At 42.7% G+C, this 25778-nt stretch overlaps 2 protein-coding genes across 2 annotated transcripts in view; one reads left to right on the forward strand and one right to left on the reverse strand.

Moving 5' to 3' along the window:
• The window catches only part of TCTN1 (tectonic family member 1), a 44621-nt gene extending 27277 nt beyond the window's left edge, over positions 1-17344 (reverse strand). Inside the window, exon 1 of the mRNA XM_043901862.1 lies at positions 17247-17344. The gene's annotated coding sequence lies outside the window, so the exon portion shown is untranslated. The remainder of the gene's footprint in view (positions 1-17246) is intronic.
• A 6745-nt stretch (positions 17345-24089) lies between these two features.
• PPTC7 (protein phosphatase targeting COQ7) overlaps positions 24090-25778 on the forward strand; it is a 39019-nt gene continuing 37330 nt past the window's right edge. The window contains exon 1 of the mRNA XM_043901866.1: positions 24090-24600. Coding sequence (XP_043757801.1) covers positions 24375-24600 — 226 coding nt within the window. The 5' untranslated portion in view covers positions 24090-24374. The remainder of the gene's footprint in view (positions 24601-25778) is intronic.

The following is a 25778-nucleotide window of genomic DNA, read 5'->3' on the forward strand; positions in this document are numbered from 1 at the left end:
TTTGGGACAACTCCCACTCCAGTGTTCTTGCCTGGAGAATCCCAGGGACGGATTCTGGTGTCTGGTGGGCTGCCGTCTATGGGGTCGCACAGAGTCGGACACGACTGAAGCGACTTAGCAGCAGCAGCAGCAACACAACCAGTGGAGGGACAGAAATCTTGGCACCCACTCTCCTAAAGCTACTAAATAGGGTTTTTTGAAGCACAGAGATCATATCACTGTCCTTGAATTTTTCTCTATCTCATATCTGTCCACACTTGCTTTACCGATATGGTTTTAGTCCCCTTAGGATCTCTGAGCTATGGTTTTATGTCAGGAATGATATTTACCTCTAAGGGTTGTATACCAGGAGGTCGCCAGAGAACTTCTGGTCGCTGTGTTGTGATTGTGATAAGGGGGACAGATGAACACTTAATAACTTTTTTACGGACAAAAAAATGACAAAAATTAAATAGAATGATTTATAGGTCTTAAAAGAAAAAAACAAAGCAAATCTACTTTATCTGTACAAAGGGACTTGAAGACCACAAGACTCAGGGAAGCCCCTCAGTTCTAAACTGCTGTATTTATAGAAGTCTTCCAGACCAGGGATGTTGGTTATTATACCTTTGATACTTCATCCCCTTACAATTCAGAAGTGAATGTGAAAATACTTAAACATATCATGGTAATTACTCAAGAAACACATTTTCCAATTCAGAAGAATGCTAAAACAATATATATACCTAGATTATTAAATTTATATATTAATAGCAAAGCTAAATAATCAAAATGACATCTTTAATACCTTCCTATGACATTCCAGAGAAAGTATCTAAAATATAATTGGATCAAATGTGTAATACAGATATTTCCAATTCATTCCTACAGAGTATTGCTTTAACAACTACCTGAAATTCTGAATTGATGCTTTTGAACTGTGGTGTTGGAGAAGACTCTTGAGGGTCCCTTGGACTGCAAGGAGATCCAACCAGTCCATCCTAAAGGAAATCAGTCCTGAATATTCATCAGAAGGACTGATGCTGAAGCTGAAACTCCAATACTTTGGCCACCTGTTGTGAAGAACTGACTCATTTGAAAAGACCCTGATGCTGGGTAAGACTGAAGGCAGGACAAGAAGGGGACGACAGAGGATGAGATGGTTGGATGGCATCACCGACTCAATGGACATGAGTTTGAGTAAGCTCTGGGAGTTGGTGATAGACAGGGAAGCCTGGCGTGCTGCAGTCCATGGGGATGCAAAGAGTCAGACATGACTGAGCAACTGAACTGAACTGAGATTCTGGACCAATTTTAATAACTGAGGTAAACTGATGTAATGCTTCTTTGTTTCTTTGGCCATGCCACTTGGCATGTGAGATCTTAGCTCCTCTGCCAGGAATCAAACCCATGCCCTCTGCATTTGGAAGCAGAGTCCTAACTACTGGACCACCAGAGAAGTCCCAACACTTCCCTTTAAAAAAAAAATATTTTCCAGATCTTCATCTTATAACTTCTAAATCCAGGATGACTTGTTTTTAAATCTTCTCTTGACTTCCATGTCTCCACTTTCTTTTCTATTCCTTAATATCTGTCAATCACATTGTCCTATTTTCTGCTTTGAATTTTTAGGCTGTTGGATTAAATTTTGATAAAGTGCCCTTCAGTTCTAACATTTTCGTGTGTATGGTTTGGGAAATGATCTCACCACCCCCTTTCAAACAAAAACACTCTATAGGTGGTCCAGAAGTAATTTTATGACATCTTACACAGTCAAAATGAGGGTTTGCGTCAACTCACATCCATTTTGCCAACCTTGGAAACACTGAAACTTTTCATTTCACAGGTGACCCATTTCTGCCAGGTTTTTTTGTTGTTGTTGTTGTTTTTCATCTTTCAACCTAAAGGATCCTTTGTCCCTCCTTTCTCCCATAGTCTTGGCAGGTTCCCTCATAAAGATAGAAGGACACAAAGAAGGGCCAAGATCTATTTCCATATTTTGTCCAAAACTGCAGCATTTGGGTTGTGTGTAAATGTTTGTGATTTTAAATGTCCATCTGTTTCCCTAGGATTATTGGCATTCTCGATTCCTTATAGTCTGTGACAATGTTGGGAGGATTGAAGACAATTTCAGCTTTTTGGAATTCTGCACTTGGAAGCTGCCACATGTGAGAAGCCTGAGGAAACAAAGACAGGAGTAGCTCAATGGGAAAATAGCTGAGGCTGACTTCATGTAGCAGTGATAATCCCTCTATCTTGGTCTTTGGTGTGGTTTGGGGTGAATCGACTCATTATTTTTGCTAAAGTCATGGCTTCTAATCTGTCTAAAATTAAGTATCCATTTTTGCCTATATTAAGTATATCCACCCATCTTTATTCATCTGAGCCAAATATTTTACAAATAGGGGTGCAGAATCATTAATATTTATAAAGGGATTTCTTAGAACAACACAAGATCAAGGCTGTAGGAGGACAAAGGACTTACTCTATAGTTTTTGACTGAAGTGAACAGCTCAAGTACTTCAATTCTAAATCAACATCCAGAAGAAAAGAAATCCCACTTCTCTCCTCCTCCCATTTCCCACGTGCCTTGTCAACCATCAGATACTATTCTTATTCTTCAAATGTTTTCTGAAACATTATGGGGGCAGAGGGCTGTTTGAGCAGGCTTCACATTCTTGAAAGGTCTCAAATTTACAAGTTTGACCTTTTCTGAAAATGAAATAATAAATACAGTCACAGACATACACTGACAAAAATGAAATAATTCTTTGTTTACCTGACAACTGTAAACTTGCATCCTATTGTTGGACCATACTGCAGTTGGAATAAACTAATCGGCTTTTTAAGAATACCTTTAAATTTTTTCAGATTGAAACATTTCAATCACAATAAAAACATTTTAATCACAAAAAAGACCACTATACACAGCACCAAGATCAGATTTGATATTTTCCCACATTTACTCCACATTTCTTTTTAGTAAGTTGTTTTTTAATTAATTACTTTTAATTGGGGGATAATTACTTTAAAATATTGTGGTGGTTTTTGCCATACATCAACATGAATCAACCACAGGTGCACACGTGTTCCCCCATCCTGAACTCTCCTCCCACCTCCCTCCCCACACCATCCCTCTGGGTTGTCCCAGAGCACTGGTTTAGAGTGCCCTGCATCAGCAAAAACTTGCACTGGTCATCTATTTTACATATGGTAATATACATGTTTCAGTGCTATTCTCTCAAATCATCCCACCCTCACCTTCTCCCACATAGTCCTTTAGATAGTTTTATTGAGCAATAATTTATATGCAGTTTTTTATATACAGGTTTTCTCATGCATCAATGTACAGTTTTTTTGGTTTACAGTTTTCTGATTTTTAACTAACACATACAGTCATGTAACAACAACCACAATCGAGAAAATATTTGTATATGACATAAGGTAAGGGTCTAATTTCATTCTTTTGCATGTAGATATCCAGTTTTCCCAACACCATTTATTGAAGAGACTATCTTTTCCCCATTATATAGTCCTGGTACCATTTTTAAAAAATAATTTGGCCAGGGTTTCTTTCAATTCATTCCTTTCTGTTGCTAACAAGTATTTCATAATGGGGGCTTCCTGGTGGCTCAGATGGTAATGGTAACAAATCTGCCTGCAGTGCGGGAGACCTGGGTTCGATCTCTGGATTGGGAGGATCCCCTGGAGGAGGGCATGGCAACCCACTGCAGTATTCTTGCCTAGAGAATTTCATGGACAGAGTGAGATTCCTGGGTTGTCTGGTGAGTAGATATTTAATTTTATAAGAAACTGCCCAACTTTTTCCTAGAGTGACTACATTCTGCATGCCCACGAGCAAAGTATGAGATTTCCATTTACTCCCCAGGCTCCTGACAACTTGGTATGATCAGTTTTGTTTTCAATTTCATTTTTAGTTGTTCTAAGAACTATGTGGTGGTATCTCATTGAAGTTTTATTAGTTGACTTTTAATAAATCTAGTCATCTTGTAATGACACATTTACATGGCATTTTAACCATGGGGTATAAAAAGAAATTGTTAAATATTAAATGAAGAACCGAATTCTTCATTCTTCTGTAAACAAAGAGCCTCAAAAAATGGAAGTGAGCTGACCTCTTGGTACCACTTAGGGGCACTCCTCTCTCCTCCCCCACTTCTATTTCTATTTCCGTGTTGTAAACATGTTTTCATTGTCCTCCCCAGGATCTGTAGGTAGTTCCCTTTTCATCCACCCCTTATTGGCAACCTGTGAGTAAATTCTTCTTGAGCCCTGACTGCTTCATTTTGCCCCATCATGGGGTCAGGCATTTTCTGCTACAGCTTGTTTAAAGCTTTACCTCATGTTAACCCGGATTTGTTGACAAGAACATGGAAACCAAAGAAAAGCAAATACAAGATTGGGTAAGCCTGTGTCAAAATCACCAACCTCACACTGTTAGAGTATGTTTTCCACCCTCCAAATCAGAACCCGTGGCCTGACAAGTGTGCACATAGTTAGGAAGACAATTTAAAAATTGGAATGTCGCTGAAATTCCAGTACTTTGGCCACCTCATGCGAAGAGTTGACTCATTGGAAAAGACCCTGATGCTGGGAGGGATTGGGGGGCAGGAGGAGAAGGGGATGACAGAGGATGGGATGGCTGGATGGCATCACTGACTCGATGGTCATGAGTTTGAGTAAACTCCGGGAGTTGGTGATGGACAGGGAGGCGTGGCGTGCTGCAATTCATGGGGTCGCAAAGAGTCGGACACGACTGAGCGACTGAACTGAACTGAACTGAGAAACGTCAAAATTATTGTAGTCATGTGTGCCATGCTGAGTCAGTTGTGTCCGACTCTTTGTGACACCACGTACTGTAGCCCGCCAGGCTCCTCTGTCCATGGGGATTCTCCAGGCAAGAATACTGGAGTGGGTTGCCATGCCCTCCTCCAGGGTATCTTCCCAACCCAGGGATTGAACCCAGGTCTGCCGAATTGCAGGAGGATTCTTTCCTGTCTGAGCCACCAGGGAATCCCAAGAATATGGAGTGGGTAGCCTATCCCTTCTCCAGGGCAATTTCCTGACCCAGGAATCAAACCAGGGTGTCCTGCATTGCAGGTGAATTCTTTACCATCTGAACTACCAGAGAAGCCCAACTATTGTAGTCATAGTTATGAAAAATCTGGATGAAATTTAACCCTAAATTCAAACTCCCAGAATCCCCATCTCTACATTATAGGCAGTTTATTTAGAGGGGAAGGAAAGATAGCCGGATGAGAAAAGATGAAGTTTAACAGGTCAGTTTGGACAAAGACTCAAATTGATACCTCTTTTAGTAGAGAGGGCTTCCCTGCTGGCTCAGACAGTAAAGAATTTGCCTGCATTGCAAAAGACCTGGGTTCAATCCCTGGGTCAGGAAGATTCCCCTGGAGAAGGAAATGGCAACCTACTCCAGTATTCTTGCCTGGAGAATTCCATGGACAGAGGAGCCCGATGGGCTATAGTCCATGGGTTCGCAAAGAGTTGGACATGACTGAGTGACAAACATCTTTAGTAGAGATCATTTGTGAATTCCTTAAAACAAATAATGAAAGTCCATCCAATGTAAATCCAGCTGCAGGTTCTCCCTCAGAGGGCAACTGCTTACCCTAAAGAGGTAATAAAAGATCATTCAAAAAAAAAAAGAAAAAAAAAGATCATTCATATTTTAACTTCTGTCTCCTTCTAACATGAATCAACCTAAAATTTTCCTCTTAAAATGTTCTCTGCAAGACCTAAGAAGCTGGTAATTATAACACTTTCTGGGGAAGAGGAGGAAAGGAGAGTTAATCTTCTATCTATTTTGCATGTATTGCTTTTCACTTAATAACTAAAGTTTGGGGGGCCATGCTTCAAAGCTTGCAGGATCTTTGTTTCCCAACCAGGGACTGAACCCCCGGCCCCACCAGTGACAGCAATGAATCCTAACCACTGGACCACCAGGGAATTCCCAATAAGTTATTTTCAAATTAAATGACCACAACAATAAAACAAATTTAAAAACATGTTCTCTCTCTTAATCACATCATCCCTATATTCCATTAGGGTGAGCATTTGGAAAATAAGGCACAAATCCTTTCCTTCTGCCAGCCTTGCCCAGCACCTACTGCTCAGACTAGACTTGAAAGCACATTTTAAATCTTGTGAACATTTTTCAAGTCTAAAAAAAAAAAAAAAATCAGACTCAAACAAATTGTGTAGTCTTCAGTCTGTGGGGTTGCAAAGAGTTGGACATGACTGAGCAACTTAACTTTCCATTGCTTTACTGTAAGAGCTGCTTACTTTGAGGCATCAGTGAAAATACAATTCACTTTCCTTGAAATTTGTTAAAGGGATGGCACAGACGGAAACCAGTTGGTCTGCTTCGGTGACGTCTGTTGGTCACCTGATCACAATGAATTGGAGGCTGACCTCGGGTTTTGACATTCCAGAAAGAAACTCTTTCCAGATCAGCCCAGGATTCTTGGGTAATGGCAAGCAGATTGTCCATTGATCCAGAGAAGTCCATTTATTGCTCGTACTTAATCTTCAGATTTCACCTCCTCCAAGAGGCCCTCCTACCTGACCCACCAAGGAGGCAGAACTTCACAAATTTAGTAGCAAGACTAGGCTGTTATTCTTGTCCCATCCTTTATGAGCTGGGTGACCTTGAGCAAGCTAAATAACCTCTATGACAAAAATCCATCATACTGATGTTTCCAATTGAAATCAAGACTAGAGGGCTTTTATTTAACTATATTGACTACACATATGTATTTTGTTTCTCCCACACCATAGAGCTTGGTTCTCAATAACTCCAACATAATTTATTATTTGCTTTGTTCCAAAATACATTTAGCATAGTGCTAAGTCTAAGAATAACAATACCAATACTACCATCAAATACATCATTATTTTTTTAATTCTGATTTTTTTAGCTGCACACTTTCATCTAATACTTCTGTTTTTAGCGTGTTACCTCACCTCCATCCTTTTCTCTGACTGTGATCTCTGAACCTAGAGCTATCATGTTTCAAATTCTCCAAAGAATAATCTTTGCAGGGATAGGAACAAGGAGTCACAAGAGGGAATCTGGGGTTAACAGCTCCTATTACATATGTACAATTAATGACCTACTTTCAGGGGAATTGCCTAGCTGTCCAGTGGTTAGGACTCTACACTTTCTGCCAAGGGCCTCATCTTACTCCTACTGGCTTTCTCCTCCATAAGATCTAGGGTTTCTCCACTCAGCTAAATCATCCATCCACTTTCTATCTTCCAGAAAGGATTTGACATCTCTCATGAGCAATCATCTTCTCTACTGTTGTCTGTGGGCTCACACTCTGGATTCCTTTTCTATCATTTTAGTAGTGTTTCAAGAGACAGCAGAGATATTTGCATGGGTTTCGTTTGCCATGCTTCTATTAGTTTTCTATAAACATTTTCCATATCAGGCATAGAGAGGTAGTATAGTGAAATGATTAGACGCACCCATTCTGAAGCCACGATCTTTAGGTTCAAATCCTTAGTTTTGCCAGCTTCTGTGTAACTCAGTCATACTTTCTGTGCTTAGATTCCTCATGTATAAAATGGAGATAGTGGTGAAGTGAAAGTTGCTCAATCGTGTCTGACTCTTTGAAACCGTGTGGGTTATATAGTCCATGGAATTCTCCAGGCCAGAATACTGGAGTGGGTAGCCTTTCCCTTCTCCAGGGGATCTTCCCAACCCAGGGATCGAACCCAGGTATCCCACATTGTGGGCAGATTCTTTACCAGCTGAGCCACAAGGGAAGCCCAGGAATACTGGAGTGGGTAGCCTATCCCTTCTCCAGTGGATCTTCCCGACTCAGGAATTGAATTGGGGTCTCCTGCAAGCAGGCGGAGTCTTTACCAACTGAATTATCAGGGAAGCCCAGAGATAGTGGTACCTGCTGCAAAACTGTGTGTGAGGGATGGCGCTGGGAACTTATTAAACACTCCAAAGGCTTTAAATGTTATTAAAGAAAGGCTACAGGGTTCCATAATCAGAAAGAGCAAAATGATATTGATTAATTCTGCCTTAAACTAAAGGAGAAAAAGTTGATTCTCTCATAATCCTGCCTGGAAGTTGACAGTATTTTCCTCAGGATTTAGCAGTTCTGAATCTTGCAGTTTCACTTTTTCCCTGCAGGTGGCAGCCTTCAACACCAAAACCTTGTTCCTCGCATAGAGCTGACCCTGAGGGGAAAACAAACCCTCTACCTTTAGTGTTTCATTGGATCTATCATTCAATCAACAAATATTTTATTGAGCACCTACCATGTGCCAGGAACCAGGGAAAAAGCAGTGGTCAGGTACACACTATTGTTGCCTTTTCAAAACTTGCTGTTTGCAACTGCTATAGAACTTAATTTCAAAGAAGCTGAGAGAACATCCTAAGAAAACATTCCATATAAATGTACTACTACTATAGATACAACCCTAACTCTGAGACAGAGTGCTCTGTTGAACAAAATGATGCGGTAAAGGATATTACTTAACACCAATTATTTTTCAGGCCTACTTGCCATTAAAAGGAGATTTTCAGGGACTTCCCTGGTGGTCCCATGGCTAAGACTCTGAGCTCCTAACGCAGGGGGCCCAGCTTTCATCCCTGGTCATGAAACTAGATCCCACACACTGAAACTAAAAAGGTCCCACTGCGGCAACTAAGATCCAGTGCAGCCAAGTAAATAAATATTTTAAAAGGAGGTTTTCATAAACTCCACTATCAAAGAAATGAGTTGGGAGGCTAATGGGCATTAAGATCAGTCATCAGTGCACAAAGAGGGTTATTGGGGTGTTCAAGTGGGTGGATGGAAGAACTTAGGAATTACAGGCCAGAGATGACAACTCTCCTAATGTCCCTCAATTTTTAAGCCAAACATCTTTTTTTAAAGAAAAATTAGCCATAATAGGCAAATAAGACCAAGATAGGGCAGTGTAGTTCTTGCCATGTCATGGAGGATATTGTTTAACAAGCTTGCCCCAGGATTAATTCTCTAGCAGGAGCTGGCAAACTTTTTCTGTAAAGGTCCAAGATAGTAAATATTTTAGGCTCTGGGGCTCTATGCTCTCTATCAACGACTCAGCTCTGTCATTGTAGTACTGCAAAAGCAGCCTTACATAGTCAGTTCGGTTCAGTCGCTCAGTTGTATCCGACTCTTTGCGACCCCATGGACTGCAGCACACCAGGCCTCCCTGTCCATCACCAACTCCCAGAGCTTACTCAAACTCATGTCCATTGAGTCGGTGATGCCATACAACCATCTCATCCTCTGTTGTTCCCTTCTTGTCCTGCCTTCAATCTTTTCCAGCATCAGGGTCTTTTCAAATGAGTCAGTTCTTCGCAGGCAAAAATATTGGAGTTTCAGCTTCAGCATCAGTCCTTCTAACGAATACTCAGGATTGATCTCCTTTAGGGTGGACTGTTTGGATCTCCTTGCAGTACAAGGGATCTTCAAGAGTCTTCTCCAACATCACAATTCAAAAGCATCAGTTTTTCGGTGCTCAATTTTCTTTCTAGTCCAACTCTCACATCCATACATGACTACTGGAAAAACCATAGCTTTGACTAGACAAACATACTTTGCTGGCAAAGTAATGTCTCTGCTTTTTAACATGCTGTCTAGGTTGGTCATAGCTTTTCTTCCAAGGAGCAAGCCTTACACAATAGGTAAGCAAATGAACGTGGTTGTGGTCCAATCAAACTTATAAATGCAAGCAACAGAGTAAGATTTGGCCCACTGGCCATATATGCAAACCAAGGAATGTATCTTTGTTTTCTTAGCTATTTACTTTTTATTAAAGGCTCAGATTTGTGTCTGTTTTAAATTCCAAAGTATTTCTTTCCAGTATGAAAAAGGACCAAATGTTACCCTGCAGAGATGAATCAGTTTAGTATTTAAGATTCCTCCTTCCTCAAATATCTACTTCCTCAAAATGCTCTCTGAACCAGCTTTACCATCTTACTGTTTCCTCTTTAACAAGTTGAATACGTTTTTGACATGTGATTGCCCTCTGTCTGAATGAGTCATGTTTCAACCTTGTTGTTTGTTGTACTTTTGTTTTTCCCTAGTAATTAGCAATAAAACCTGTTACCTAAGAGTAACCATGTTACCATGGAGAGTAGCAAAGAAAGAAAGAATTTAGGAACTGCATCTCATCTTGTTGACAAACTCAGAAGACAGAGAAGGGAAACCCCCTACAAATGGGAACAGAGTTTTTGAGCCTTTAATGCTTGCATGCTCAGTCACTCAGTCATGTCCTACTCTTTGTGACCTTATGGACGGTAACCCGCCAGGCTCCTCTGTCCATGGGATTATTTCAGGCAAAAACATTGGAGTGGGTTGCCATTTTCCTCCTCTGGGGAATCTTCCCGACCCAGGTATTGAACTTGTGCCTCTATGAGTTTCTTGCATTGCAGGCCAATTAGGGAAGCCGTTTTGAGCCTTTGGCAAAGAATAAAAAGCCAAGATAACTTCCTCCCAAATTCCTCTCCCCTCAGGCCAAATAAGGCTTAATTCTTCACACTTCCAAAAATGGACTATGGGAGGAATCCTATCTTATCCAGTCTCAGAGCTAATCTCTAGGATTTCACCTCCACATACCAGTACCAAAATCCTGGCCTTCTCAAATCGACATTTTTATTTTCTGTTTTTGTCCCTGAACCTTGAGGGAATCTTAATTCCCTGACCAGTAATCAGTCCTATGTCCCCCTGAAAAAGAAGCACACAGTCCTACCTGTTGGGCTGCCAGGGAATTCCCTCAAATTGACTTTTTAAAACAAGCCCCACACTGAGGGTTTATGGACTGAATGCTTGTGTCCCTCCAAATCTGTGTGTTGCAGATGAACCTATTTGCCAAGCAGAAACAGAGACGCAGACATAGAGAACAAATGTATGGACACCAAGGTAGGAAAAGAGGGATAGGATGAGTTGTGAGCTTGGGATTGATTATCAAGATTGGGATTGATTGTTGTTTAGTCACTAAGACATGTCCGACTCTTTGCAACCCCATGGACTGTAGCCTGCCAGGCTCCTCTGTCCATGGGATTTCCCAGGCAAGAATACTGGAGTGAGTTGCCATTTCCTTCTCCAGGGGATCTTCCCGACTCGGCGATCGAACCCACGTCTCCTGCATTTGCAGGTGGATTTTAAAAAATAGATAATTAATGAGAACCTACCGTATAGCACAGGGAACTCTACTAAATGCTCTGTGGTGACAAAGAGGGGATATATGTATGCATATAGCTGATTCACTTTGCTATAGAGCAGATCCTAACACAACATTGTAAAGCAACTAAACACCAATAAAATAAAAGAAATTCATATATTTAAGTCCTCACCCCCTTGTGATTGTAATCAATGGTAAGGCTTTGGGAATGTCATTGAAATTAAACGAAGTCATAATGATGTGGCTCTAATCCGACAGGGCTGTGTGCCTTATAAGAGGAGGGCTGTGTGCCAGGTGAAGACACAGCGAGTGAGAAGGTAGCCAGCTGTCTGCAAGTCAGTAAGAGAGCTCTCATCAGAACCCAAGCATACTGGCACCCCGTTCTCAGACATTTTTCTTCCAGAACTGAGAAAATAATTTGTTGTTTAAGCCACCCAGGCTATGGTATTTTGTTATGGCAGCCTGGGCTAAAGTGAAGTTGCTCAGTTGTGTCTGACTCTTTGCAACCCCATGGACTGTGGTCTACCAGGCTCCTCCGTCCATGGGATTTTCCAGGCAAGAATACTGGAGTGGGTTGCCATTTCCTTCTCCAGGAGATCTTCCCAACCCAGGGATTGAACCCCAGTCTCCCACACTGTAAGCAGATGCTTTACCGTCTAAGCCACCAGCCTGAGCTAAGACATCTCCAAACTTATTCCAGCCCAGGACATTTGCATTTGCTCTGCCCTCTGCCTGGAATGGGCTTCCCTGATGGCTCAGATGGTAAAAACTCTGCCTGCCATACAGGAGACCCAGGTTCGATCCCTGGGTCGGGAAGATCCCCTGGAGAAGGCAACAGCAACCCACTCCAGTATTCTTGCCAGGAGAATCCCATGGACAGAGGAGCCTGGCGGGCTACAGTCCATAGGGTCGCAAAGAGTCGGACATGACTGAGCGACTAACACACACACACCTGCCTGAGTGACCTTCTTCCAGAACTTTACATGGCTTGCTGTTCTTCTCAAATTTTCACTTAGGTCTCTTTCCTGCATTTGAAAGCAAAGTCTTAACCTCTGAATCACTAGCGAAGTCTCTTTAAGTATTTTTTTATAGTGTCTTTTGCTGTGCAGAAGCTCTAATCATTGCTTAAAAATGTTAGTTGTGGTAAAATATGCATGACATAAAATTTAAGACAGCATTTTAAAAGTGTACGGTTCTGTGGCATTAAGTACTATCATACTGTTGTGCAACCACTACAATCATCCATCTCCAGAACTGTTTTCATCTTGCAAAACTGAAACTCTGTACACATTAAACACGAACTCTCTATTCCCTCTGCCCTCCAGCTTCAGGTAAGCACCATTCTACTTTCTGTCTCTATAAATCTGACTCCTCTAGTTAGCTGCCTCATAAAAGCACAATCATATAGCATTTGTCTTTTTTTGGTTTGGGCTTATTTCATTTACCATAATGCCCTCAAAATTCATCCATGTTATAACATGGGTCAGGATTTCCTTCCTTCTTAAAAAAAATAATATTCCACCATATGGATTATCAAATTTTGTTTATCAGTGCATCCATCAGGGGAAGCTTGGGTTGCTTCCACCTTTTGAATATTGTGAATTATGTTGTTATAAACATAGGTATATAAATATCTGCTTGAATCCCTGCTTTCTTTCAGGTATATATATACAAAAAAGTGGAGTTGCTATATCACATGGTAATTCTGCTTCAACTGAGGAACTGGCATACTGATTTCCACAGTCTGAACCATTTTACATTCCCACCAACAGTGCACAAGAGTTCCAGTTTTCCCACAGCCTTGATAACATTTGTTGTTTTCTGGGGTTTTTCTGTTTGCTCATTTGTTTTTTAAAACAGTAGCCATGATAATGGAGAAGACTCTTGAGAGTCCCTTGGACTGCAAGGTTATCAAACCAGTCCATCCTAAAGGAAATCAATCCTGAGTATTCATTGGAAGGACTGATGCTGAAGCTGAAGCTCTAATACTTTGACCACCTGATGCGAAGAGTTAACTCATTAGAAAAGACCCTGATGTTGGGAAAGATTGAAGGCAGGACGAGAAGAGGACAACAGAGGATGAGACGGTTGGATGGCATCACTGACTCAGTGGTCATGAAGGGAAACGGTGAAGGACAGGGAAGCCTGGTGTGCGCAGCACATGGGGTCGAAAAGAATCGGACACCACTGAGCAACTGAACGACAACAATCCATCTCAATGGGTGAGAGGTGATATCTCTTTGTGATTTTGATTTGCATTTCCCTGACAGTGATGTCAAGCATCTTTTTCCTATGTTTGTTGGCCATTTGCATATATTCTTTGTAGAAATGTCTATTCAAGTCCTTTCTCTGTTTTTAAATCTTTTTTATTGTTCTTGAGTTACTGAAACAGCAAGAGATTTCCAGAAAAACATCTACTTCTGCTTTATTGACTATGCCAAAGCCTTTGACTGTGTGGACCTCAACAAACTCTGGAAAATTCTTAAAGAGACGGGAATACCAGACCACCTGACCTGCCTCCTGAGAAACCTGTATGCAGGTCAGGAAGCAACAGTTAGTACTGGACATGAAACAACAGACTGGTTCCAAATAGGGAAAGGAGTATGTCAAGGCTGTATATTATCACTCTGCTTATTTAATTTATATGCAGAGTACATCATGAGAAATGCTGGGCTGGATGAAGCACAAGCTGGAATCAAGATTGCTGGGAGTTCAGATATGCAGATGACACCACCCTCATGGCAGAAAGCAAAGAAGAACTAAAGAGCCTCTTGATGAAAGTGAAAGAAGAAAGTGAAAAAGTTGGCTTAAAACTCAACATTCAGAAAAACTAAGATCACGGCATCTGGTCCCAACACTTCATGGCAAATAGATGGGGAAACAGTGGAAACACTGAGAGACTTTATTTTTCTGGGCTCCAAAATCACTGCAGATGGTAACTGCGGCCATGAAACTAAAAGACACTTACTCCTTGGAAGAAAATTTATGACCAACCTAGATAGCATATTAAAAGCAGAGACATTACTTTGCCAACAAAGGTCCGTCTAGTCAAAGCTATGGTTTTTCCAGTAGTCATGTATGGATGTGAGAGTTGGACTATAAAGAAAATTGAGCGCTGAAGAATAGATGCTTTTGAACTGTGGTGTTGGAGAAGACTCTTGAGAGTCCCTTGGACTGCAAGGAGATCCAACCAGTCCATCCTAAAGGAAATCACTTCTGAATATTCATTGGAAGGACTGATGCTGAAGCTGAAACTCCAATATTTTGGCCACCTGATGCAAAGAACTGACTCATTTGAAAAGACCCTGATGCTGGGAAAGATTGAAGGTGGGAGGAGAAGGGGACAACAGAGGATGAGATGGTTGGACAGCATCACTGGTTCAATGGACATGAGTTTGAGTAAGCTCTGGGAGTTGGCGATGGACAGGGAAGCCTGGCGTGCTACAGTCCATGGGGTCGCAAAGAGTCTGACACAACGGAGCAATTGAACTGAACTGAACTGAGTTATAGGAATTCTTTATATATTCTGGATGCATGTGTGCTGAGTCATAGCCAACTGTTTTCGACCCCATAGAATTTACCAGGCAAGAATACTGGAGCAGGTTGCCACTTCCTCCTTCAGGGGATCTTCCTGACCCAGGGATCAAACTCCTGTCTCCTGCTTCTCTTGCATTGGCAGGCAGATTCTTTTACCACTAGCGCCAACAGGAAAGCCTATAAATTCTAGATGTATGCCCCTTATCAGATATATCATTTATGTATATTTCCTCCCATTCCATGGGCTGACTTTTCAGCCTGTTGATAGTGTTCTTTGATGAATAGAAGTTTTAAATGTTGATGTAGTCTAGTATATCTATGTTTTTCTTTTGTTGCCTGTCCTTTTAGTATCCTGTATAGGAAGTCAAATCCAATAAAATGAAGCTTTCACCTATGTTTTCTTCTAGGAGTCTTAAAGTTCTAACTCTCACGTTTAGGTCTTAGATCCATTGTGAGAGAGTTTCAACTTTTAATGTAGTCAAATCCATTAAAATTTTCCCTAATAGCTTGTGCTATCATTTCTTATAAAAATATTCTATATTTTCTTCTAAAAGTTTTAAATACGTGCTCTTGCTTTTGGTTTCTAGAATTTACTCTTGTATATGGTGTGAGAAGGAGCCAATTTAATTTTTTTTCCCAGAGGGATTATCAATGTCCTTCCACCATTTAAAAATAATTTCTTCCCACAAATCTGTAATATTACCTCCATTCTGTCTCAAGATGGCACATAGGCATGAGTCTATTCACCCTCTCAATTTCTAATTAGTTGAGCCTTCAAAATATCATTTCCTATGAATACCCTGGTGATCCAATGGTTAGGACTCCACGGATCCACTGCTGGGGACCCAAGTTCAGTCCCTGGTCAGGGAGTTGAGGAAATAAGATCCTGAAAGCTGCAAGGCACAGCCAAAGTAGAGGGGGGAGAGTAAAAATTCTTTTAAAACTCATTTCCCTTTCATATCTGTCTGGTCTGTCTACTAAGATCATGGTGTTAGCTTTTATAAATCTCTTCTCTTTGGGGAGAGTAATCAGGGTGAAGATGGGAGCAAGGTGGAAGGGAAGACAGCTGAGCCCACAGAGAAAAGATCCCACGGGGCACAGGAAACCTGGGTGAAGTCAATTATTCCAGCATTGAAAGAAAATTCCCAGCAAAACAAGCAGTTTAAGGAGGGCAAATATTCCCCCCCGCCCAATTCTTCTTCTGGGACCAAGGATTTCATGGCCCAGAGTGGGCAGCAGACGGGAGAAGACGGCAACCTGCCATTACTTCTGCCTGTCTCACTTCCACATCTACGTGTCTGTTTCTCTTTAGTGTGATTAAAATCCTGTTTTTGTTTTTTTTTTTAAATCCCTGCCTTCCTCAATTTAGTCAGCGGGTCTTTCTTTACTTGTCTTCTACTCTTCTACTAGTTCTGTTCTGGTAGCACGACAGAATTTTTTTTATTTTTTTATTTATTTTTAGAAGTTTTTTTTTAAAAAGTGATATATTGGGGATTTCCCTGGTGGTCCAGTGGCTAGGACTCCATGCTCCCAAAGCAAGGAGCCCGGGTTCGAACTCTGGTCGGGGAACTGGATCCTGAGTATTACAACTAAGACCTGGTGCAGCCAAATAAATAAATTTTTAAAAATTGGTATATTGGAGGTATATTTGACATATTAATTTCAAAATAATTTGCTATTTGTATATATTGCAAAATGATCACTACAATAAGTCTAGTTAACACCCAGCATCACACATGCTTACCGAAAAAAAGTTTCTTGTAATGAGGAGTTTCAAGGTCCACTGTCAGCAACTGTCAAATATGTATGATGGAATCATATTTTTTAAAACAACCTCGTTCTTCCTTGATTCCCTGAGCAAACCTGTTTCCCAGAGACAAAGTCTTCTAGGCACGAGCTTCTTGAGCTGCCTTCTTAGCTTTTGGATTTTCATTAATTTTCTCTACCTCAACCCACAAAGAAGCATCTCCTGTATAAGGGTGCTGTTCTATTCATTTGTTTTCACTAATAATATGCACTCCCATTCTGCAGGGCAACTCAGTCCTGGGCTCCCCAATCCAAAGCCATGATCAAGGCTTATGCAATAGACAAATCAGAACAAACGTGGGCTCCCAGGAGTGAGGTGAACCTTACCAGCATGTACCAAATGGAGTCAAGAGATGAGTCCCTTCACCCCTTCACAGGTTCTGCTCATGACCCTGAATGAAGTTCAAAATGACCTACAGAAGAACAGCTTCACAGATTCCAACTACTCCCTGGGGTCATGCTGTAAAAAGGCTACAGTCTCACCAACAAGAACTCCCTTGACTCTGTAGAATCTCATTGCCTTTGCTATTTAAAATCCAGCCCGAAGCTTTGCCACAAGACATAATGCAAGACGCAAAAATCGTCTACCCAACAGAGCAAAGCTAAAGCTCTGCCCTCTTTAAAGTAAGCCTTCCCTGGAACAGACAGGCTTTTTTCCCAATAACGTAATCCCTGTCCCAGCCACCCACTGAGGTCAAAGCTATACTCACAGGGGTTGGGTCAAGGCCTGCCCCAGAGGCTCTCGTATTCAGGTCCCCACTACAACCGTAACTGCCCAGGTCGAGAATCCACTTGACCTACAATTACCTTTCAGCCTAAAGCCCTGACTACACCCGAAACCTGATCTCCGTGTGTTATTTTAGCCCCCACACGTCAGCTTTCCTGCCCGCCTCTGAAGTTTTCTGATGAGAAAATAACATGTTGGGGGGTTGTGGGGTGAAAATTAATTGCCCCCTTCTTGGCCCTTCCAAATTCTAAACCCACTGAGCCGTCAATGCATGAATCAGGCAGCCAGAGGTACAAGGTATCAGCTTTATTGAGGAGGCTGACTGGAGTACACCGTTTCATTGTGCCCCCAATTCCCATCTAAATTACACTGGTTTACTTGGTCACAGACTGCAGGCCTCCTTCAGAGGAACAAGCTCCCCATGGCAGAGGAGGAAACATGAGTATCTGAAGGACAGACCACAGCAAAAAAGGAAAAAGAGAAAGGACTGGCGACATGCTCATTGAGACTGAGTTACCCTGAAACGGAGGTCCCCTGCCTCTTTTATGATTAACCTCTCTATCCAAAACTTTATTCCTTTCTTGTCCCACTCCTGCTCCCCTCAGGACTGAGGAACACCAAAGAAAAAGCGGGATGAAACCGGGCAGGACTCTGGGGGCCTTTCTGGGTACAAGCCCCTCAGTGTTCCCCACTTCCTGTTTGATCTTCCCCAAGTTCCAAAGAGCAAACTCTGGCAGTTAATGATTAAAACAGTAGGGTCTCAGGATTCTGAGTTCTTCCTGAAGGGATATAGACAATAATCTGACATATATCTGACTGTTCTGCAGAAATTAAGACTCCCCAATGCCCCACCACCACCCACCACCCTGCCTTGCACCCAGGTGGAGAACGGTGACAACATTCTGACCACAAACACATAGACCCCAGACTGGCTGGAACCAGAAGGCTAATGAAGATTTACGAAATATCACCCTGTTACCTCATCCCCAACCAATCAGAAAAATGTTCACGACCTGATCATGCACCCTGCAACTCTCACCCTCAATGTTGCCTTTAAAAACCTTGGCCTGAAAGCCATCAGGAAATTTTTGATTCTTTTGAATACTAGCTGTCTCTTCTCCTTGCTTGGTGCCCTGTACTTTTCTTTACCACAACCTGGTGTCAGTAGACTGACTTTGCTGAGCATCAGGCAAGGGGAGTTGAGTTCAGTAACATCAGTATCTTCTCCTGAACCCACTAGTCAGACCCAATTCTCCTGTCATGGAAGTAGTAAAGAAAGAAATCAGATGTTTTATTTCAGTAATTTTTCTACTGAGGCATGGCAGTTCCCTCTCCTCTATGTATGTAAACTGGGCAGAGGAGATGTTCCCTTCTAAAAACTGCCTTTGGTTTGGTAACTTATTCCTGATTCAATAATTGTAGCCATGGTATCAGGATCACATGATCTGTCAGGATTCACTTCATTGCAAGTCAAACTCAAAGTGGCTTAAGCAAAAGAGGGAATTAATATGACTTCAGGGACTGATGACTGATGACTTCAGGCAAAGCTGGATTCAGGGGTTTAATCAACATCACAAATTCTCTTGTTGTTCACCATCTCTAGGCTCTGCTTCTCTCTAAATTCCCTTCATTCTCAGGCTGGCTCTTCCTAAGCAGTGGCAAAAACGGCCATCAGCAGTTCTAAGCTTGCATCTTATGGGTTTAGAAAACGCTAGTGAGAATTTCTCCTTAATGCTTTCAGCAAAATCCCATAGTGGAGTTTCATTGGCCTAGCTTGGGTCATGTGCCTTCCTACTGGACCAATCACTGTGACCAAGAGAATGCAATGCACTGATTAGTCAGACCTGGATCATGTGCCCTCCTGAAATCTAGTTCCTCTCAAACCACATAAAGGAATCAAAGTACTGTTATCAGAGACTGGAAGGCAATGGATTCTAGATGGGAGAAAATATGACCATCACACACAATGCAAAGTTCAGTGGAAAGAGCAGCTTGTGGCTAATGCCTTCAAAAAGGCTTTGCAGGGCGGGACCAAGACTCTCCTGGAGAGCTCACCAGTTAACCTAGCTCCACCCATTAAATTCCTATGGGAGGAACCTGTTCCTTACCCTTCCCTTTTCTCAAGTGTAGAACAAGTTGCTTGCTCTATATGACCTCTAAGTTTCTCTTAATCAACAGCATTCGCTTCTTAGGTATTTACTTGTTACCTATTGTATGCTAGGGAGTGTTCCAGACACGTGAGATAAAGGATAAAATACACAAAATCCCCTACTCTTATGGAACTTACATTTTAGTCAGGGCGGAGACAAACAGTAAACAGAATAAATGAGTCTCACGTGAAACATAGACAGGACTGTTGGGTGTTTTCATGCTTAAATAGGTGGTCAGTGCAGGTCATGCAGGTAATGCACGTGGGAAGTTCTTAATCCATGGTATCTATTGCTCTCATTCTCATCACTATTCTTGCTTTATTATCTTATTATAATTATATTATTTATTGTTATTTTATTATTATTGGCATATTTAGAGCATTTAGTGACCCCCCCTTGTTGTCTCCAGCATTAAGCACCCTCAGCATAGCGTACAAGACCCTCTGCTGTAAGTCCTAAACTTTTTTTTTTTTAATGGAGATACTCACATACCATAACATTCACTCTTTTAAAGTGTACAGTTAATTGTTTTTTAGTACATATAAAAGGTTATGCAACCATTACTACTAATTCCAGAACATTTTCATTACCCCAAAAAGGAACCCCAAACCCATTAGCAATCATTCCCTTTCCCCTTCCTCCCAGTCTCTGCCAACTACTAATCTGGGTTCTGTCTCTGTGGGTTTTTCTGTTCTGGACATTTCATAGAAATAGCATCATACAATGTGTGGTCTTTGGGGACTGGTGTCTTTAACTTAGTATAATGTTTTCAAGGTTCCTCTATGTTGAAGCATATGTCAGTACTTCGTTCCTTTTTATTTTTCTATTTTATTTTTTTCATTCCTTTTTATGCAAAATAGTTTCTAAACTGTTTTCCTAGCTCCATTTCTCATTATTCCTCATGCAAACCCTGAGGTTGAGCTGCACTGGACTACTTGCTCTTCTTCAGTCACACTCTGAGTTTGCTGATTTCCCATTTCTTTCTCTTGGAATGATTATATCTACTCCTCAGACCTCTGTCCATGCTCTTGCTCTTGCTTGTGCTCAGTTGCTAAGTCGTGTCTGACTCTTTGCAACCTCATGGACTGAAACCCACCAGGCTCCTCTGTTCATGGGATTTTCCAAGCAAGAATACTGGAGTGGATTGCCATTTCCTCCTCCAGGGGATCTTCCTGACCCAGGAATTGAACCTGTGTCTCCTGCGTCTCCCGCATTGGCAGGCAGATTCTTTACCACTGAGCCACCAGGGAAGTCCCTGGCCATGCTGGCCTCTCACAAATGTTACTTCTCCATAAAGTGCCCTGACTATTCTTCCATCCCAATAGCTCCTCTTTCTCCTCCTTACATGCTTTTATTTCAACTGATGGTGCTTATTTTCTCTATAATTTACTTAATTTTAACCCTCTTTGTCAATACTATAACTGCTATGAAGGCATCAGTGTTTTTTAATTCTTAACACAGAGCCTCAGACTTAACAAGTGCTTCCCAAATATTTGTTCACTTGTAAGGCATTGGTATAACTCAGTGGTTCTGAACTAGAGGCAATTTTGCCCCCTAGGGGCATTTGCCAATGTCTGGAGACATTTTTGGTTGCCCCAACTAGGGGTGAGTGTGCTATTAGCATCTAGTAGGTTCAGATCAGGGATGCTGCTAAACACCCTTCATTGTATAAGACAGCCCCCTCCCACAAAGAATTATGTGGCCCCCAAATGTCAATAGTACCAAGGTTGAGAAACCTTGCCATAAACTAGTTAATTCTCTTTTTGAATAGGTTAGCAAAAAGAAATCAGAGATCAGTGTACCAGTCTGGCAAAAAATTTCATTAGGGAATTCATGCCTTTTTTTTTCTCCCCCTTTCTATTTTTAGGAGCTGGGGGTGACTCCAGTGCAAAGCTCTTTCCTAATGCCATAGAGGTGCCCTGGGAACACAGATGGTATTTTCACCACTTGCTCGCTTCTGAGAGTGACAACTGACCTCCCAGGAATCCTTGAAGTGCTAGGAATGTAACTCTGTTAAGGAAGAAAACTCTTAGGGCTTTTAAAGTCTAGCAAAATGTCACAAGTGAATTGTGCTCCCAGGGAGGGCAGGGGAAAGTGTGTTTTGTTTTTTTTTTTCCCAAGTACCCTCTCCTGGCTTCCCCACTATAGTGAGACTTTTCAGAACTGGCTCTGGAATAAATGATTCAAGGGAACCTGAGGCCCTGTCTCTTCTTCTTTCCAAAAAGAGCAAAGGAGCTTTGAGAAAGGATTCTGTTCACATTGTGCTCCAAAGAGCAACTCATTTGCAGAAAACTCATTTGCAGGAAACTCAAGGCACTGGTATCATTTAACTGTGAAAACAGTAGCCCCAACAGAGCAGAGGTTACCCGGCATCGGAGTTACATCTTATGTTTCTGCTTATCTCATCCAACTGGTTCCTGTGAGTGTCCCGGAAATGAGGTAATATACGTCCTGAAAATGAAAAGGTAGTAGCCTGAGGGAGTTTGACAAGGCAAGGAATAAGGGTTGACATGCTATTTTAAAAAGTTTGTCCTTGGGGTAGAATTACCTGACATCCTGGCTGGGATTTGGTAGTGGTATGTGCTTAAAAGAACAACCTTTAGCATGGCTGGCACAGACATAAATGCCAAGCTGAGGATCCTCAAGGTTCCACCCCCTTCTTCTGGACACTCTAATTCTTGTGGGCCATAAAAAAATAGCAAGGTGTGACTGCATGCCTAGAATCACTCTATCTTTTATCCGGTAAATGAATCTTTTTTTGTCTACACATTTGACAAAAGACCACTCATTGTGTGAAGTGGTTTGTTCAGTCCAGTATTGATGAAAACCCTTAAGGACAGAAACATATAGAGTACTTAGCACACCGTGAACCACAGAAGTATTTAATGATGACAGTAATTGGGATAACGGAATGTGCTTGGAGTGGATGGTTGACAGGTCTTTAGATATACTTAAAAAGGTGTAAAAGAGATTCATTCATAGAATGAGACAGGAATCCCCAGAGGAACCATAGTTCTGTCAAAAAGCTGGAAAAGGACCAATGCTTCTGGGTGACAGCAAAACTATTTCAGATTAGATCATTTGCATCAAATCTATTTTCTTTTATTTCTGAATCCATTCATTTAATCATTCCCTTATTTGACAAATGCTATATTTTATTATTAATATTTATGGTTCCTATTCAATTATCACTTTTATTCAATATTTATATAAATTGTATCAGTTGTAATAATATAGTGGCAAATGATCCTTGCCTTTAGGGTGCTTAGGATCTAGTGAAATATGCATTCATTCATATATTTAAGTGTTTATCATGTGCCCATATGTTCTGGGGATACACTAAGAAAGAACACAGGACACTCAAGAAATGGAATTAGATTCAAGTGGATGGAAGGGGACTTCCCATGGTGGTCCAGTGGTTAAGACTCCATGCTTCCACTGCAGAGGGGTATGGGTTCAGTCCCTGGTGGAGGAGCTAAGGTCCTATTCACTGTGAAGTGCAGCCAAAAATATATATATATATAATAAAAATAAACACATGGTGGGTGGAAGGAAGAGCAAAAGCAAAGGCCTTGAGGCACCTGTGAACATGGCTACAGTCCAGTTAGTGAAGGGGGCACAGCACCAAGGACAGTGGAAAGGTATGCAAGGACTAGATTATGTACAGTCCCACCAATATGGTATGTAATTTGAATATACATTCACATACACATACAAACCTATTACACATATTGTTGGAGCTAATCTTTCCATTAGATTACAAACTCCCCATGAAATTTACTTTTCAACCTAAATTTCAGAAGGTCACTTAGTCAAAATCTGGAGAAGGCTACTGTGATGTTTGTTAGGGGTAGGCTGAAAGCTTAAAAAAAAGTAGGGGAGCGGCCTGTCTGGCCAAGGGTTGTCCTTTCCATGAGAAGAGGTGGCAGCTGTGGGAGGAGAGAGGCAGGGCTGTCATTTTTGCAAGTCTTTGGCGCCCAAGTCAGAAGTGGGGAGAAGACCTGCTTAGCCGGGTAGATCCTCAAGAAAATTCAGATTTGAGGCAAAGAAATTTGGGGCCTAGAATTTTTTTGTTCCTCACTTGGCAGGATCATCTGAAAGTCTGAAACACTTCTGTATGACTTCTGTATGTCTGCAGTGGTTGTGCGTGAATCTCCATCATTATTCTCGAATTTTTCTAAACATTATGCAAAACGGTTCTTCTTTCCAAACAGATTACGGTCCCTAAACCCTTCCAATATACAAATGCTGGAGGTGTCACTAGATTTGTGTACTTCCGTTTAATATATGTGTTATAGAAAAATCATACGTGACCCAATTAATTTTTTCCAGTTTTTTTTTTTTTTTAAGGAATAGTGGCGTTTTCTCTTCACTGAAAGCAGGGGAGAAAACTTTCAAACAACCCACTTGTAATTCTCCGTATTTTAACTTCGGCCTCGCGTCTGGGAACTCCTCCTAGGTCGTTGAAGCTAGGTAGTGAATTAAAAGAAGCGACTACAACCTTCGGACTACAACTCCTAGGAGACATTGTGACCACATCCTCTGCGCAAGCTCGACCTCTGTGACTGCATAGGGCACCGAGCCGAGGAGGCGGGGCTTGGGCCTAAGCCGCGGGCCATGGGCGGGGGTAGAGGCGTGGTCATAAGGGGGCGGTGCTGCCGGCGCGGCCCGGAACACGCTAGTGGAGCGGAAGATGGCGGCGGCAGCGGTGGCTGCAGCCGGGACCCTAGTCGGGCTCAGGCGGAGGAGCCGCCGGTTCTGACCTCGCTCTGGCTCCAGTGCGCGCGGCGGAGCGTGTGCGAGGCCCCGCGCGTCGGGCAAGGGCGGCGGCGGTAACTGCGCGCCGCCTTGAGGAGCGTCCCGGCGGCGGCTTGGCTGCGGCTGAGGAGAGAGCCGGCTCCGGGCCTCCGCGTCCTCCTGTTCCCCGGGCCCCCCGCCTCCTCGGGGGGGCGGCGGCGGCGATGTTCTCGGTCCTCTCGTACGGGCGACTGGTGGCCCGCGCCGTACTCGGCGGCCTCTCGCAGACCGACCCCAGGGCCGGAGGCGGCGGCGGCGGCGGTGACTACGGGCTGGTGACGGCCGGCTGCGGCTTCGGCAAGGACTTCCGTAAGGGCCTCCTCAAGAAGGGGGCTTGCTATGGGGACGACGCGTGCTTCGTAGCCCGGCACCGCTCAGCAGACGTGCTCGGTGAGTGCCCGGCCGGGTGCCCCCTCCCAAGCCCCGGATCCGCCTCCTGGGGACTCCCCTTCTCGGGGCTTTTCCAGCTCCTCCAGGCGGTAAGAGGAGCCAGTGAGCCAGTAGTAGTAGCTCATTTGTACGGAGCGCTTACTAGGTGCCAGGCGCCGTGCCAAGCGCTTGAAGGTGCGTTTTTCCACTTGATCAACCCCCATTTTGGAGTTGAGGAAACTGAGGCGCTGAGCGGTGGAGCCACATGCTCAAGGTCACACACCCTGAGAATGTGACCAGTTTGTCCGAGTCCGGAACCGCACTGTTAGTCACTTGGCAGGGCCAGCCCCAGACGACCTCGTCCCCTCCCCCGGCGACACCTGCAGGCTCCGAACCTCGCTCTCATTCTCTCGCTCCCTTCCTCCTCCCTCTTCGTGCCCTGCGGATCCCTGCTTCTTCGAGCTCCTGACGCCTCGGCCCGGCTATGGGTTGCGGGCTCCCGAGCAGACTGGCTGTCGTAAGCCCCACACAGCTCAGCCGCATTCTTTCGTCGTCTCGATCCAAGACCAGATCTCCATCCTTGTCTTGAGTCTCGCAGCAGAGGCCGCTGGCCTGGTAAAAAAAAATCACTCGCAGTGCATTCTTCCAAACTGATCTTGACCACTTGAGGTCACTTAGGGTGGAAGAGAGTCTCCTTGACCCAAAATAGAATGGTCAAACCCTCTTCTTCACTGCGGCCAAGAAAGCTTTGAGAATTGGTTAAAGCCATTTCAGGCCACAGGTGCTTTGGAGGGCCTAGTCCAGTTACATCTTAGGGGTTGGGAGTCTAGAGTTAGAGCTTGCAGAAATGGCTAAATAGAATTCAGAAGCAATCAGAAACTTTACCATCATGCATGTCTTTGGAGACAGTGCATATGCCATAGACTCCTATGCCATTTAAATCTCTCTTAATGAGTAGAGCACTTCCTGTGAAATTGAAGGACACGTTGTCATTGAACTCAAGTTCAAATGTTTCTGTTTTCACTTCTCAGGTGAGATTGAGTATTTTGACTACTTTAAATTGCATATACTGAGCCAAAGCTTGGCATTGGAACACAGGGTCCTGTAATTTTATGATAAGAATTACTTTTTAATTTAGCCTCAGAATAAGTCTATTATCTTTGCTTTTACTCATGTACTATGTATGAGATGCACTAGAA

This window comes from Cervus elaphus, chromosome 5, assembly GCF_910594005.1.
Source record: "Cervus elaphus chromosome 5, mCerEla1.1, whole genome shotgun sequence".
Lineage (NCBI taxonomy): Eukaryota > Metazoa > Chordata > Mammalia > Artiodactyla > Cervidae > Cervus > Cervus elaphus.